The sequence below is a fragment of the Aristolochia californica genome, unplaced genomic scaffold (assembly GCF_029961685.1).
Source record: "Aristolochia californica isolate CCGP_79_NKW_82.1479 unplaced genomic scaffold, dmAriCali1.0.hap1 SCAF_9, whole genome shotgun sequence".
Taxonomy (NCBI): domain Eukaryota; kingdom Viridiplantae; phylum Streptophyta; class Magnoliopsida; order Piperales; family Aristolochiaceae; genus Aristolochia; species Aristolochia californica.
In genome coordinates, this window is record NW_027182290.1 from 23,014,817 (window position 1) to 23,031,234 (window position 16,418).

General features: G+C 38.7%; 2 protein-coding genes across 2 annotated transcripts; one reads left to right on the forward strand and one right to left on the reverse strand.

Annotated features, from left to right (window-relative positions):
• Window positions 1-7,547: 7,547 nt before the first annotated feature.
• Window positions 7,548-9,389, forward strand: LOC137942218 (putative glutamine amidotransferase GAT1_2.1). Its single transcript, XM_068787923.1, has 4 exons — window positions 7,548-7,635; window positions 7,838-8,562; window positions 8,677-8,886; window positions 8,995-9,389. The coding sequence occupies exons 1-4, from the start codon at window positions 7,548-7,550 to the stop codon at window positions 9,226-9,228; spliced, it is 1,257 nt and encodes a 418-aa protein (XP_068644024.1). The 3' UTR covers window positions 9,229-9,389.
• A 482-nt stretch (window positions 9,390-9,871) lies between these two features.
• On the reverse strand, window positions 9,872-15,578 carry LOC137940120 (kinesin-like protein NACK1). Its single transcript, XM_068785050.1, has 15 exons — window positions 15,417-15,578; window positions 14,130-14,406; window positions 13,953-14,042; window positions 13,747-13,847; window positions 13,464-13,577; window positions 13,295-13,376; window positions 13,116-13,183; window positions 12,967-13,026; window positions 12,754-12,878; window positions 12,341-12,539; window positions 12,115-12,252; window positions 11,917-12,009; window positions 10,871-11,818; window positions 10,458-10,783; window positions 9,872-10,379 (listed from the first exon to the last, which is right to left on the reverse strand). The coding sequence occupies exons 2-15, from the start codon at window positions 14,368-14,370 to the stop codon at window positions 10,052-10,054; spliced, it is 2,913 nt and encodes a 970-aa protein (XP_068641151.1). The 5' UTR covers window positions 14,371-14,406; window positions 15,417-15,578; the 3' UTR covers window positions 9,872-10,051.
• Window positions 15,579-16,418: the final 840 nt, after the last annotated feature.

Here is a 16,418-nt window from a genome sequence, read left to right on the forward strand (position 1 = left end):
ACTTATTGATCGATGGACTGATTCCTTAATATGTTACCGTTGGTCCAGAAACCCTTTTTCCTTAGTCAAGGCTTTCCAAATGCAAATAATCCAAATTTTAAGATGGTGAGGACCAAGTTTATGGCAAAGAAGCCTATTGCTTCAAAGGAACCCAAAATTTGCCAAGAAATGCCCAACTGGAAGGAGCATTTCCGAACAAGATTGCAACGAAGTAAGTATTTCAAGAGTTTCATTTTGAAAAGTATCGTAGAGCCTAGTAAGTTGGACATTGATTTTTGTAAAAAATAAATCAATTAATTTGAAAGGAAATTCAAGTCGTACATGGGTCTTTTGGTTAGTGAAGAGACTTCTACACCAACCATGAGGTGGAACAAGTGATCCCAGGTATATTGAGGCTCACAAGCTATGTGAAGAAGACTACCATTAGGCACGACATTATTGGGGTTTGCAAAGTATGTCAAGGAAAATTGGCCTATGGACCTCCATAGTGATTACCCCAAAAACATACAAGATGCCATCTTCTTTCCTTTTGGTCTAACAATGGGAAGCTCCTATAAAGTAAAGATCAATTATGGAAATTCTCTAACCTCATCACGGCAGATATTTGTTGGATGTGGGCTATCACCCAGAAGGTATGGACTTCAAATATTCCATGGCCAATAGGATGATGGGTATCACCACGATCTCACGGGCGGCTGGACTTCTGTTTGCTCAGTAGATCACTACCATCTTATGTCACTGTGGGGTTGACCTTATCGATGAGGAGAGCATAAACATGACCAAAAAAATATTGATTGATGAGACGAGTGTTGGAAAGTTTGGCTTTGCCAAATAGCAAGGTCAATGGGTTCAGAAGGACGTAATTGGGAAGGAGGCACCTCAAGTTTTTGGCTTTGGATATGAGATGAGCCCAGAACCTCAAACTGAGTAGTTCGAATTCATTAAGAGGAGAAGGACCACTGAAGAAGCATCCTCCTTTATGGACTTACTGAAGGTGCTAGAGGATGCAATGGATGACATATATTCCACTCAAGCATCCATTCTTGCTACGCAAGAACAATTGAAGACTGGTCAGATCAAGATTCAGGAGAGCCAGTGAAGGATCAAGAGCATGCTTGAGACTCTCATTACTTGATCCACGTTGCCACCATCAACTTTTTAGCTGCCCTTCAACTTATCATTTTGACAGACCTAATTCCCTTTCATGTATTTATGTTTCTTAGCATACTACGCAAGAACAATTGAAGACTGGTCAGATCAAGATTCAGGAGAGCCAGTGAAGGATCAAGAGCATGCTTGAGACTCTCATTACTTGATCCACGTTGCCACCATCAACTTTTTAGCTGCCCTTCAACTTATCATTTTGACAGACCTAATTCCTTTTCATGTATTTATGTTTCTTAGCATACTTGTATTTTGATTTCACCATTTGTAAATACAATACTTTTTGTAAATTTTGCATATTATGTATGAAAAGGCCTTTGAGCCACATTCTTTACACATGTTTGCACTTCCATATCTTTTTGAGTACGACAAAAAAAAGGGGAGAAAAGAAAAAATTAATATGACACACTAAAAATAAAAAATCAAAGATTAAAATGCGAAATCAAATATGCATAGATTAAGGGGAAGCTATCTCCAAAAATTTGCAAATTTTACTTAGCTCCAACCTATAGGGATGTTGTATTTTAAAATTTTCAAAATTAGGTTTTGTCTTCATCAAAAGGGGGAGATTATTGACCAAATGTTGACTCCCTTCTTGATTTTGATGTAACAAAATTTAATTAGCTAACAATTGTAAATCTATTATTTCATATATATTTCCTTCAAGAGATCAAATTCAAAGTCTAAAGCTTTGAATCGACACAAGCTTCTCAAAGACCTCAACCTCCATGGAATGTCAAAAAACCTTTTGAAGAAACACCCTGAGAAGAAGAAGAAGAAAAATTGAATACCAGAATTTAGGAATTGTTGAGTTAAGTCAAAAACTCAATCTATGTAAAAGAGCAGCCCAATTCTTCCAAAACTCAAGGTACAATGCAAAATTTGGAGCTTTGGAGGCTTACTTTGCAATGAAACAACACACATTTCATAGTGAACTAACACTGGAATGATTGATCAACATCTGTCAATGATCGATCAACATCTATCAATGATCGATCAACCATAAGTGCACAGACCAAAAATACAAAGCATGATCAATCAAACAAGGTCAATTGATTGATCATCCAAAACATGGCCAAATAGTGCTATAAAGCATGATCGATAAACCCATTTGGACTTATCGATCAGTATTATCCAAGCAAGGCAATTTCATGCCAATTGATCGATCAATGTCAGTGATTAATCAATCATATAGAACTTTTCCAGTCAGAGACTTAAAGTCATTGATTGATCATACTTGTAAAGCACTGCTAGTGAGAATTCTTATTAATTGATCATATCATTGATCAATAACTCACATTCTGATAGACAATAGTCATTACACATGATTGATCGATCTACCACTTTATATTGATCGATTAATGTAAACTCATCTTTTTGAAAACGGGCAAAAATGACTAATTTGGCTTGGGAAACTTATAAATACCGCACCAAACCTCCAATTGAAGAGGTAATGAGCTTTGACTCTCAATCATTTGAAAATCCTTCTTAAGTGCATTTTTGAGAATGAAAGAGAGCCAAACCTTGTCAAATTCTTGCACTTATTTCTCATTCTATCTCCTTGCATACAAACTAGTCAAACTTCCACATTCTCCATCTTGTATCAATGGCTAGAAGCTTAGAACTCTCAAAGGAAAAAAAACTATCTCTCCAATTACAAGGGTGTATTGTTTATCTTTCTTTGTAATTTTCAATTTCTAATAGGTTCATCTAGAACCTTGAAAAATCTAGATAGAATGGGTCTACTAGATCTAGAATCTAGCTAATCTATTGGGGAGATTATATTGTAAATCGGTATTTTAGCATACACGTAACTTGAAAAAAGAGCCAGAATCTCTTTTGTGTAATTTTCAACTAATAGAGTTATTATTAATGGAACTTGGGCGATGAATACCAATAGGGGAACATCAATAAAAAAATATTTGGTGTTAAATTTTTAGTGTGTGAATTTAGGCGTACTTAATTTGCATATTTACTCGATTTTATTCTCGCACACCCTAAGTTTTTAAACTTGAAATTCTCAATTCACCCCTGCCCCCCTGAGAAGCCACTTAGGCCAACAAATAGCATCACACTCACTTCCCGTTTGACGATTGGTTGATGTAGTAGAATTTTGACTTTAAGTGGTTTTCTTATAGGTATCAAATTGTTCACCATGTAAGGTCCATGGCATAGCTACACAACATCCTATTCACATACAAATGATCCTTTATCAAGTGTATATCTTGAAAAAAAATCATTAGCACCAAACCTGCATGGACAACATATCTTATTTTCTTGCCCTACCACATGATTAGTGTGTCATGTGAATAAACATCTCTTGCCACTTTGTATATTCATCATTCAAGGGTTTGTTGCAAACACTTCTCATCCAACTCGTATCTCTTTTATGCATTGCACCAAAATATTAAAACGCTCAAATCAGCCATCGAAAATGTCCAACTATACTATAGAATACTCAACTTTAACACACTTAAGTCTAGATGGGAGAAGTCCCAAACTATAGTTCCCATATCACATCTAACTTCATTGTTCACTTGAGTTTGTGACACCACCTCGACCATCCAAGACTCGTAATTGTTTACTATTGTTTGATTATAATTTAATACATTTGTCAAAATTTTGATAACATCTCCCTACATTCCTTATTTATATTTGCATAATTACTTGACGTGCATGCACCAATAATTCGTTACTAGAGCCTATGCATACAAGTCAATGAAGTGCACAATATAACACTCGAGGAATTTGTGGAAGATGCATATGAATGCATTGACCAGTGTCTCAAACTATAATACTAATAATAGTAATATTTTTGAGAGTCCCAAACTTTCTTACAAGACAATTCAAGAGTTGTATATGTATATTTAGTATTTGTGCAATTTATTCGATATAATAGAAAACCCAAATTTTGCACAATAGAAACATATACATTACAATCTCTTGAACATGCTGTCACATTTTAATTTAATAGTGTAAAAGAAAAACGTTAGATACTTGTACAAATTGACTACATTTTGAAAAATGAAAGACTCATATTGTAGAAAGACAAGTATTGTAAAAGACTAATAACGCCAACAACTAGCTAAGCTAAATTTTGACCGAGCATCACACGTGCTATGTACAATGTTATGCTTTATGTTGTCATATTGTACACAAACTTACATGTTACTCCTAAGATTAGTTTCAAATTGTGCCTTATTTAAGTTTCATATTGCAAAAAATAAAATTTGTATTATACTAGTTTTTAATGCATTATGTTAAAGATTGGAAGTGAAAAAAATTAAATCCTGACTATTGATCAAGCAAAAGAGCTCATTGACTGTTCAACATTCAGATTTTGTATTTTTGCACAATAGAGATTTTTTATATTAGATCAGGCCATTATACGCACGCACATATGCACGTGTACACACACACACACACACACTTATATATATTTAAATATGGGATTGGCTTCTTAGGGTTAACCCTATCCCGGCAAACCTTACATGGGTCTTCTAGAGGAAACACGTCTTTGTTCATGGGTTATGATACAAAATCCATTCTCACATCAAGTTGGTTGGATTGAGGTGCATTCAACATGGAATATGCCTCATTGTCATCCTTGATACCAATGTTTTTCATCTAATGGGTATTTATGTTGAGTTGTTTCATGTAATATCATGTAGTTTACCTAAAGGGGGGTTATTCAACATGACTTAGGACATGATCTTCATGCGCATTACTCAGTTCATGTCCTGATATAGTTAGGAAGAGCCAAACTTCATGTCATGTACATGATCATCCATGACTCAGGAGTTCATGTCCCAAGAGTAAACGACGGAAAGTGCTTTCTACCCGATTTTGAGAATCATGTACATGACTCACACGCGGGGCTCTCTCTGGCGCACACTGTCTCGCTCTCGCACCCCTCTCTCGTTCCCGCAGCCCCTGTGTCGTCTCCCTAAACCCCGAGCTCTCTGCTCCCTCTCTCATCTCCACCGTCCCTCTCCGGTCTCCCTCTCTTCGGTCTCCCTCTCTATGGCCTCTCCCTCTGGACCTCCGTTGTAGAGTACGGGAAATCGAGTGCGACGGAGGTCGAGAGGGAGTGAAGAGGGAGGGAGGCCTTCCTCCCTCGGTGATGGCTTCCCTTCTCTCTCGGCGTTCCTCTCTTCTCCTCCCACCCCCTCTTGTCGGCCATCCTCCCTCTCCTATCCCTCTCGACCTCCGTGGCAAAGCACGGGAGGTCGAGCATCTGTTGCAGAGCTTCTCGGCCTCCCTCTCTTCTCCCTCTCGGCGTACCGTCAGAGCACCGCCTCAATCGGTGTTGCCCGCCGCTGTCGCCTTTGCCCACTGACCTGTCACCGTTGCCCGCTGGTTCGCCGGTGAGGAAGACGACGATGGTTTAATTTTTCCTAAGTTAGGAAAAATTAAACTATCGTCATAAAAATCATTAATTTATAAATTTTATTTATAAAAATAATTTTTTTTATTTATAAAATAATTTTTTTATTTAATATATATATTTTATAATTACTATATTAAAATAGTGATTTAATAGTCGTAATTAAAATATTATTAAAATAAATATTTGATAAATTATTTTGGCATAATTATCCGATTGCTATAGTTAATTAAACCAATGGTTTTAAATTTTGTGATAATATATTATTAATTAATAATACATAAAATATATTATGTACAAATATATAGTGTGTTAAAGTTATGATTAGATCAATTTTTTCTCTTAAATTATTTATTTTTAGGTTAAAGTATATCATATGTTATTAATAAATTAATAACTCAACGTATTACTTTCATTTTTGTTATTTATAACGTTATTTATTTATTATTTATAATTAATCATGTGGATATTTCATTGGCTCATGTAATTACCATATTAATGCATAATAAAATATCTAATTTAATTAATATATATATTAATATATTTAATTATACATTAAATAACTTATTCGTGTAGTAATAATGGTTTTTTTACCTAATTTTGGGTTTAAGGATTATGTTGTAATTAAGTGTACTGTAAAGGTTTAGGGATTTTCTTATTTTTTATGTTTTTCTTATGTTGGGACATTAACACTGGAAACTGTTTTCTAGTGCACATGAAGTCGTCAACACTAATACCAAGTGCGAAGATCAACTTCATGTATATAAGTGACATGATCTTTATGTTGGACATGAACTTGAACTTAAAAAATCCACCCTCGAAGTATTTGAGTTACTGTATATAGATATAGTGGGTCATGAGAAGGTTGTCAAGGCCCCTATTTTCAAAAGAGATATGAGAGTGCGCCGGTGGCGAAGCAAAGTGGCCCCACCCCCAACCCACCGGGAGAAGTGGAAGTGGTCCTGCATACGACCTGCGCGAGAGGGCAGGGTGGTAAAGGAGAAGCTGGAGGAGGACAGAGCCAAGGGAGGGCGAAGCGTGTGCACGGTGCTGACATGGCAGCCAGATGCGCTGGCACATGTCGTCATCTTTACAGAAACCGTGGCCGACTGCTTGGAAAGCACACAACCGTGGACCGTCGCAATGGGTTCTGGGGAAGAGAGCATATTCTAATTTCTCTGATTAAGTAATACGTCTCCTAATTGGATTCCCCAACCTAATTCTTTTCATTCTCCAACCTCGTTTTCTAAATAGTCCCTCCTGTATCCAACCGTCGGATGGGTATTGGTCTAACGGTCATGATCTACCCGATGAATCTCATGACTGCCTGTTTTTTAAGTTATTAGATCACGTCTAGTGCAATCCAAATCCCAGAAGACCTTTTTGCTACCACACGCTCCTGAGTAAGCAGATAACGATGAAGAAGAAAGAGCGACGTTTTTAAGATTATCACGCACGTGGCACACATGCGGTGCGTGGTGGCCACTTCTTGACAGGTGGGCCACAGAAAGTAAACGAGATGGGTCCCGGATGTTCAAAGATGCGGTGGCGTGTTAAGTCGGTCAGCCAACCAAATTAGCAAGTCGTATGCCGCATGTGCTGCTTGTGTGTAAATAGTCTTGTATGGGTAGAATAGCCGGTTCCCACGCTCTTTTATATACTGTTATCAAGGAAGAAACTAGAAATCAGGAGGCAGGTGGCGTCTGGAACAGCCAGAATCCACCGAATTTACTCACGAAACGTCGATTCTGGTCGCACGCGGCGTCTTGACGCATGCAATGCAATACATCCTCTTTGCCCTCTGTTCTCTCCGCTTCGCTCTTCCTTTATAAACTTCTCGACGTCCTTCTTCTTCCTCTCTCGTCTTCTTTCCCCAGTTCTTAGGGCGGCATAGCCCTAGCCCTTATAGAGAAGAACGAGAGATACCTTCTGTGATTTGTTGTCTAATATAACGAGAAGACGACCCAGAAAGCCGGCGATCGATCTCTCCCTTTACATGGCTCCTGACCTCTCTCTGATACTTCCTCGCGTCGTTATCGTCTCCCGCCGGTGTGTTCGCAAGAACAAATTCGTCGACTTCGTTGGTATGTTATTCACGTACGACTTATCGGGCAAGAAATCTGCAAAAGTGACCTTTTCTTTTTCTTTTTTTTTTATTATTTCAAAACGAGTTTATTTGTCTGTTATTAATGACGAACGGAACTTCGTCTTCGTCCTCCGCGCGCGGGATTGCGATTTGCCCTTACTAACTCTTTATGTTTTTAACTTTTTTTCCTTTATGATCAGGCGAATATCATCTCGATCTGATAGTGAACTATGGGGCTGTTCCCGTTATAGTGCCTCGTGTGGCGGGCGTTCATATGTTACTGGACAGCTTTGAGCCAATCCATGGGGTTCTTCTCTGCGAAGGCGAGGACATTGATCCCTCTCTCTACGATTCTGAAATCTCGGGTCTCTCCCAGGAAGAACTTGAAGAGATTAAACGGTTGCACACCAGTGATACCGCCATCGATAAGGAGAAAGATTCGATAGAATTGCTCCTCGCTAAGCTTTGCCTCGAGAGAAACATACCCTACTTGGGTATATGCAGGGGATCGCAGGTTCTCAATGTTGCCTGTGGTGGGGCTCTTTACCAGGATGTAGAGAGAGAGCTCTCCAGAATCCGCGGCGAGAAGGTTGTTCACATTGATTACGATAATTACGATGGGCACCGACATGTGGTCAAGATTGTGGAGAACACTCCCGTGCATGCATGGTTCAAGGATTCATTAGACGAAGAGAATATGGAGATTAATGTAAATAGCTACCATCACCAAGGGGTCAAGAGATTGGCGGAGAGGTTCACTCCCATGGCCTTCGCGCCGGATGGGCTCATCGAAGGGTTCTATGATCCGGACGCCTATAATCCTGAAGAGGGTAAGTTCATTATGGGTCTCCAGTTTCATCCCGAACGAATGAGGAAGCCCGATTCGGACGATTTTGATTACCCTGGATGCACAGCCGCTTATCAGGTGAGAAGCACTGAATTCATGGAAAAGTGAACCACAAACAAGAAATTTTTTACAAGATGCGGCTGAACATAATCTATGTTTAATTTATAATTTTATTGTTTATTTGCTAAACAGGAATTTGTGAAGGCTGTGATCGCCTACCAGAGGAAGGTGAACAGTTCTACTACCCAAGTGAGAAAAGGATTAAAATTAAACAAGGAATTGGAGCAGAAGAGGAGGAGCATAGTAAGGAGCTTTTCAATGGCAAGGAATATATACGCATTTGGGAACGAAAAAACTCAGGTGACGGAATCGGATCTCGAAGCCGGAGCAGAATTCCTAGAGGTTATAATTTTTATTTAATTTTTTTTCTGCAAAAAAGACCCGTAATCTTATTATCTTCCAGATACTGATTTGTTTTTGTTTTTTGGGTGAAATTATCTTTTGGTACAGTCCAACACTGCATTGAGCTTGCAGCAAGAGAAGAGACTGAAGCAAATGGGCGCGACAGTGAGGAACGCAACCTCGTATCTAGAGAGATTGCGGGAAAACGAAGAAAGAGAAAATGCGGCAAGAAATTTGATGGGGAAGATGTCGATGGAACAGTTATCGGACCTCCTCTCGTTTTATCACATGATGGGCCAGATCTGCTCTGAAGTGATAGAGAGAAAGCTAATGGCCTCTTGAATGAATGGTGTTGACATATCTGCCTGTTCCCTGTGTTTCCCGCTTGAAGAGGGAAAAAAGCTAGATCGGAGTCTCATGAATCTCGGACCTATTTTCTTCCTTTTGTAATCTTTCTTTGTCATTCCAGTACTCGATGTTGTTTTTTCTCATGTGAAAAAGGTAAAAAGATGGAAGCTCTTAAAAGAAAAAGCAAGCCATTCGATTCCATGTCTGTAGAGTTTTAGTTTACTCAAAGAGTTATTAAATATTCAACTATCACTGCCCTGCCAAAAAGAGCTAGTCGAGGCCTGTAGTAACATCACGAAGCTGATAAGTTTTACAGAGACGTTAACAAAAAAAGAAGCAAGTTCTTAAATTTGGAAAAGCATTCTTGGAAACTGAATACCTAATTCCGTCGTTCTATTAGACAAAAACAGAGCAGGAAAGGGAAAAGAAACCAACCACCGATGGTGATTTGCGACGCCTAAATCTAAGGAAACAACAACCAAAAACTTTCTTAAAAAAGAATTCCTAAATCTAACGTAGCTTTACCTAAAATTGTGCTGAATACGACTTTTGCTTCCAGTTTTTACATCTAAAGAGTTTATCTCATGTTCTTGAGTCTTCTAACTCTGTGAATCTGTAAAGTGGAAAAAGACACAGAGAAAGCAAAACAATTCACATCCATTTTATTTACCGAAAGAATTAAGAATTTCATCAAAACTAACAAAATCAACATGATGGTAAGATCGGAAAACCGCATGAGGAATTAACAATTCACCCCAGATTTCCCTCTCTATGGAACTACTCCCATTGCTCGCTCTCATGTACAAGAATCGCCTTCTTACAGATGCAAAAGGTTCGAAATGGGATTCCATGCCAAGAGCCAAGATCTCTTATCCGATGGAGCTGCGAAGTTCAGTTCAAACATCTCCTTCGTGACATTCCCACCTTCGCAGAAACCCACGAGCTTCGCCACGATTTGTGCGCTCTCTTCGATGTGTTTCGTGTCATGCGGGTCTGTCCATAGCTTGTTCACTAGCTGCAGCCTCCTGTGCTTTCCCTCCAGAGGTATCTCCCATTTTATATACAACATTTGTCGCTCTTCCGCTGTTAATCTTGAGTTCATCCTCTTCGCTAGGAATTCCCTCTCACTTCTCAATGCTCTGATGCTGTGAGAACAAAACACACAGGTGTTCTTCAGTACAGTCGACAAGAACGAGTCAGAGTTTCTACTGTATCGTTTTTACCTTGAGGATAAAGAGACGGTGGGCTCATCCCCCACGCGGGCAGGACTAGCATTCCCAAGCTCCGCCAAGTGCTGCTGCAACCAATTCAATCTCCGAAGCTCGACCTCCATGTATATTTGATCAGCTGGGTCTCCCTTAAACAATAAATAAAATTGTGTGCGATGGATGATAGACACATGACACACATCCCACAACATAAAGATCTGTTGCCTTTGCTCCTGAAACATGGAAAGCCATGACGCAGGAGATCTCTCTATTTCGTTTGCATTCTCTTCGTTCTCGGCTGTCTCATAGCCTGCGCCCTCATTTGATTCCAGTTCCAGTACCTAACACAGACAGCACATAATAGAAAAAAGTTTTATAGGGGTTAAGGGACGAAGAGAGAAAACCAGCAACACCAAATCCTCTAATACCTGGCAAACAAGTAGCTGCTTCTGATACTGAAGCTTTGCAACGCGTTCTTTAAGCTCAGTAACGTATGCCCTTATGCTTCTCACATTTTCCTCAGCTGCATTCTGGAACATTTTCTGCATTTTTCGCATGTTAACCGAACTCGAACGCCTGTAACATGGAGTCCCTTCCCTGGACGAGACATCTCCACCTTCTTCACTCTTTGTCGGAGTGGCTTTCTCTGAACCGCACTGCTGGTTCGCACTGGATACAACAATATCATCGACCTCTGGAGCCTTATTTTCGAGCTCAGACTCCAATACCATTCGAGATGCTGAGAGGGGAGAACATGGAGATCTTAGTAGACTTGGCCGATTGGCAGAGTTACTCAAAGCCAAAGGCATCTTCTTCTTCTTCGGTGTCTTGTTTGACTTGCATGTGGCTTCGTTAGTTTGAGTGTTATTGCTTGGTAGTGATAACACCAGCTTATCTATAGATCTTTGGACATTTTCAAGCTGCTCTTCGAGATTGTCAATCGTGCTTCCCTGTGAATGAAGTCTCGTTATCTCTTCTTTCAGGTTCGCGCTGACACTCCTATCCGGAATGATCTCGTCCCCGTATTCCTCCTTCAAGGTTGACCTAACGGCCCTCATTTCTCTGATTTCTGCTTGGAGATTGGCAACAGTCTCAGCAGCATCTTGGGTACCAAGTCTATGGCAGGCAACCTCTTTTTGCAGCACCTCCAATGCTTTGTTTGCCTCTTCACCAAGTTGTTCCTGGAGCTGTTCAAGCTTACGGATTTCGTGCATAAGCATGAAAGGAGCTGTAGATGATTGCCGAATGCTTCTTCCCATGGTATTTCGAGTTCTTTCATTCCTAGTGAACCCCTTTATCTCCTGGTTCGGTGATGATAGACCAGAAAAAGATAGGCATTTTGCCACCTTCTTCGGTGACTCGAACGGGTTCATGCTCTGGATGGCATTAGTAACATCGTGTTAAGCGTCCAGGTATCAAACAAAATTAACATGGGAAATAAGACCAGAAAATTAGAAAAAAGAAAAAGTCATACCGGCTGCTCTTCTTTAACTTTCTTGCGCATTTCGTTAAGCTGCGATTGTGCAATATCTCGTTGTCGTTTTAGTTCTTCCATCTCAAGCTCCATCTGCAACCGTTTATATTTTTTTTTTTTCAACCTCGAATTCTACAAATACTATTGGAAAATAAAAGGAACTCGATAGCATGACAGATTTAAGTAATATATGTTCACCTCTTGAATTTTTAAATCTTTTTCCTTTATTAAAACTTCCGAGCAGGATGCTGAAGATGGTTCAGGGGTACGGAGCTCTGCCTCAAGTCTGGCTACTTCTTTCTGCAATTGCTTCACTAACTGCTTTTCTGAAACGACCTGAATATTTCCAGGGAAAAGAATGTCAGTTTCAGATATTTTAACACAGAAAAATTGGACAGGAAAAGAAGTAACCAAAATCAGGTACCATGTTCACTTGCGCAGTGTTCGTGACTTCCTTAGCTCGGGTGGCAAAGGAAAGAGTGTTACGGGACTGTTCCACATGGCTCATTGCTGGGCTCATGGTGCATATAATAGCTGTCCGAGCATTCCCTCCAAGTGAAAGTTGAAGTATACGCGTCAGCTTAGAATCTCTGTAAGGTATGTGACCACTTCTTTTTCCACCACTGCAGACAAAACAACTATCAATCGTAACACTCCCTATTTCAAGTCAGTTGAGATAAAGCTGAATACTAAAGAAAAGCATTGTTCTGTATTATACTATAATCTTCTAACCAGAATTTGTGAACCACCTTTAATATACTTGCAGAGAGTCTTCTAGGACCCATCAAGCAAATCCAAATAATGAATTAAAGGGTACCACTTTTCAAATTTGCAGACCTGAGCTTCCTGATTACAGTGGTCAGAGTCAACAAGCTACGATTTATATGACAACCTTCCTTCAGTCTAGCACCTTCAGCATGTGTCTGAGAAGCTCTTTCACTCCCTGCGAGGTCCACAAAATTCTGAAAAAAAAAAAAAAACACAGGAATGAGATTCTTTCTCAAGAAATGTAATTGCAAAATAAGGAGCTGTGAATGTGGATAGACTTACCAGGCTTGCAACAAATGATTTTACACAGCCAGAGTTTTCACGGAGGCTACTCTCAATTGTCTGGAGCATAAAAACAAGAAAAGGATATAAGTTTTTGGGGCAACGGGTAGGAAAAGATAGATGGGAGAATCCACACTCTCTCAACTCACCAGCCTTATTATTTGATGGGATCTTGAGCTTGTATCATTTAGAGCAGTTTCACCCACTTGTCTTTGAGCTGCAAAATTCAGGTTTCCATCATTTAGGCAGGGGATATTCTATGCAACAATTTGAGTACCTTCACAAAATGAAAAATGTAAACAACAAACCAAATCTTCAATATATTCACCTTCACAAATACTAATCAAGTGTTTCAGATGCTGACTATCATTAGCTGTTTCCTCGACCAATTTCTCAACAATAGTACCTTTCTGTTCATAGAGAGTCAAAATGACATGATTTAGGAATCGTGGAGGAAAGACTCTTTAAAAGATAAAATTTCCTGTATTATTATTTACCTCAGGATCATCGAGAAGCCGAAGAGGACCCGAATCAGGACTCAAAAGGTCTTTGACTATCTCATTATAGATTTCTAGAGCAGAAATCTTTATGGTGAAATCCCTTTGTGGTGTCTGTAAAGATGCATGAAAGAGAGTTAGTAGCCATACAACTGATAAACTGTGTTTTTTGTATTAACTTTCATGCTTATTAGAAAATATGAATCACAAATTTCATTTTTATAAGCAAATATTGATCAAAAAGAAAAGAAAGATAATTCAAAAATTGATTAACTGAACTCACATTACATATGTGTTGGTATATGTCATTCACGGCACATTCCATAATTCCTCTCATTGTAAAGGTCTTCCCACTACTAGTCTGACCATAAGCAAATATAGTTGCTGCAAAAGGAAAGATCTTACTATGAAATTTCCAAACCATCTAGAAACAAGTTGTCACATCCAAACAGAAAATTAATTAAAAATTTGCATGTAAGAACATATTACCATTTATTCCTGTCAAGGCAGACAAAGCAACATCTTTTGCTCCTTCTTCATAGACCATGTCAGTTACACATGCGGGGGCAAAGACTTTGTCTAGCAAAATGACATGTTTGATTAATAATCCAAAATTACAAGAGAGAGAAATGCATTAATATTCCTTCAAATTAGATAAATTCTCACCAAAACTGTAGCAGGCTGGCAAGTTTGTTCGTTCCTGAGAGGATGATTTGAACATAATGGTATGTCCATCGACACACTCCCATGCCATTTGATCTTTTGATGCTAGTTCCTTTTTGCTTAGAGGCCTAACACGTACTGTAACAAAAATCTTTTCCTCCTTAACTCTCGGTCCTCCTGGGGTAGTTACTGGAGTCCTACTATCGATCTTGGCTGGTGTACTATTAGGAGTTCTAAATGCCATTTTCTATGGATACAACTCGTCTCTCTTGGAATCAGGCTGTGGACAGAAAGGGAAAACAGAGCAAGGAGTCACATTCTTTCTGAAAATTACACTCCACATTTAGACAATTCTTAAGCTGAAACGGAAATTTTAGAACAAAAAGCAAATAAGAAATGAATATTCAAAAATCTAATGCAATAAGTGCGTTCAATGATTCTACGGTCCAAAAGATGACACATTGTTGTAAAATTCATCCAGTTGAATTCAAGAAAAATAAAAGATGAAGAAAGAATAATAAACAGAGAAATTATTTATAGTATTCGGGTGAACTCCAAATTATTATCTGGCCTACTTGAGGAAGAGGTCAAAATGGAAAGAGAAGAAGCAAAAAAAAAAAATTGTCAGTTGAAACCAACGACAAAGAACAGTGGGAGGTTAGAAATGAGCAAACAATCTCTACAGCTAACAGAGGAATTAAAAACGGCTGACTTTGATAAAAGCCAAGAAAGATCCAAGCCCTAAATATGTTATCCAAGCCAAAACTTGCCAATTAATGAACACTCCATCACATTCAAGCATTTCAATAAAAGAAACAAGAGTGACTTCTTCAACAATACTGTTTAAATTTCTGAAGCTCCCCCGAAATCTTTTACTGAAAATATCAAAATACACACTAAACAACCAACACATCACAAGGCATACCACGAATAATACTGATCTTCGTTTGATCTCTTTAGAAAGTGGTAGAAGAAGGAACCATTGCCTAATGTGGACAACGTAGCAAGGGAGCCAGATTCGCAAAATTTTACGCCTAGTTATAACCAAAGAATAATATGATTCAGGCAATTAAAATTCCTATTTCCTTTCAATATCTGCTCAAGGGTTGAGTTGATTCCATAACAAAAGATGACTAAAGGCTCCGCAAGAAAACTTGCTTGATTTCTTCGTTAAACTGTACATCAGAAAACAGTGACAGTCCCAAGCGCATGAACGAATTAACCCAACCCTTTCTACACTTTCAGACATAAAAATTCAAAGAATACATAGACAAGATCAGAAACACTCACATAAAAATAAAAAATGAATGACAGTCCCTCCCCCAAAAAGTCCTTCAATCCGCCGGAGTTTGAAAAGAAATGCTGCGGAAGAAACCTAGATGTTCAGGGTGCTGCGAAGATGACGGAATGACGTTCCACAGAGGAGCCTCAGGAAGGATTTGCTGGATTTAGGGTTTTAATGGTGCTCTGCTATGAAAAAATAAAACTAAAAGAGTAAAAGGGAGAGGAAAACCATTCGTTTTGAATTCGATTGCAACGGCTAGTTTCTTTAATTTTTGTTTTCTTTTGGGCTCCGATCTCCCGGTTATTTATCGAATCTCGCCTACTTATCGTCAATTTATCGCGACAACCATATTAAAAAGTGCGGCTCTAGCATAGAGCAAATCATGTGACCCAGGTGGCGTACTGTTTCGACTTCTGCAGGCTTTTTTGTCATGTTGTGTTTGTACTCTTTCGATTTGCCTCGATTCATTAGGATCAAGTCAAAATCAGGTATACGTACACTCAGTTTTACAAAAAATCGCCGAGTTTCAAAGACTCATATAAAACTCATTGAGCACGGGCCGAGCTCGGGCCCGGGTGCGGGTGAGGTCCAGGTTGGGTTTTTGTACATTCGTCTAGGGGTAATATCGAGTCGAGCTAAATTCAAACCTATATAGTTTTACGCTTGGCCAAACTTGAGCTTGATGTCAAGATCAACCTCGAGTAATAAATTGCACTCAAGTTTGACTTCAAAATTTTTAGCCAAGTTCAAGCTCAAACTTGAGTTAGGTTTGAGCTCCAATATATATTTAAAATTTTACATAAAATACATGTCAAAATAAATTATACATAAACTCTACCTAAAATTGTACATAAATATTGTATATAAACTCTATGTAAAATTATGCATAAACTCTGTATAAAAGTATACATAAATATTGTTAATAATCAAACATAAAAATATCCATGAATTTATGATCACCCCAACAAAAACTATAAATTTGGATTACCCAGACAAAAATTATGAAC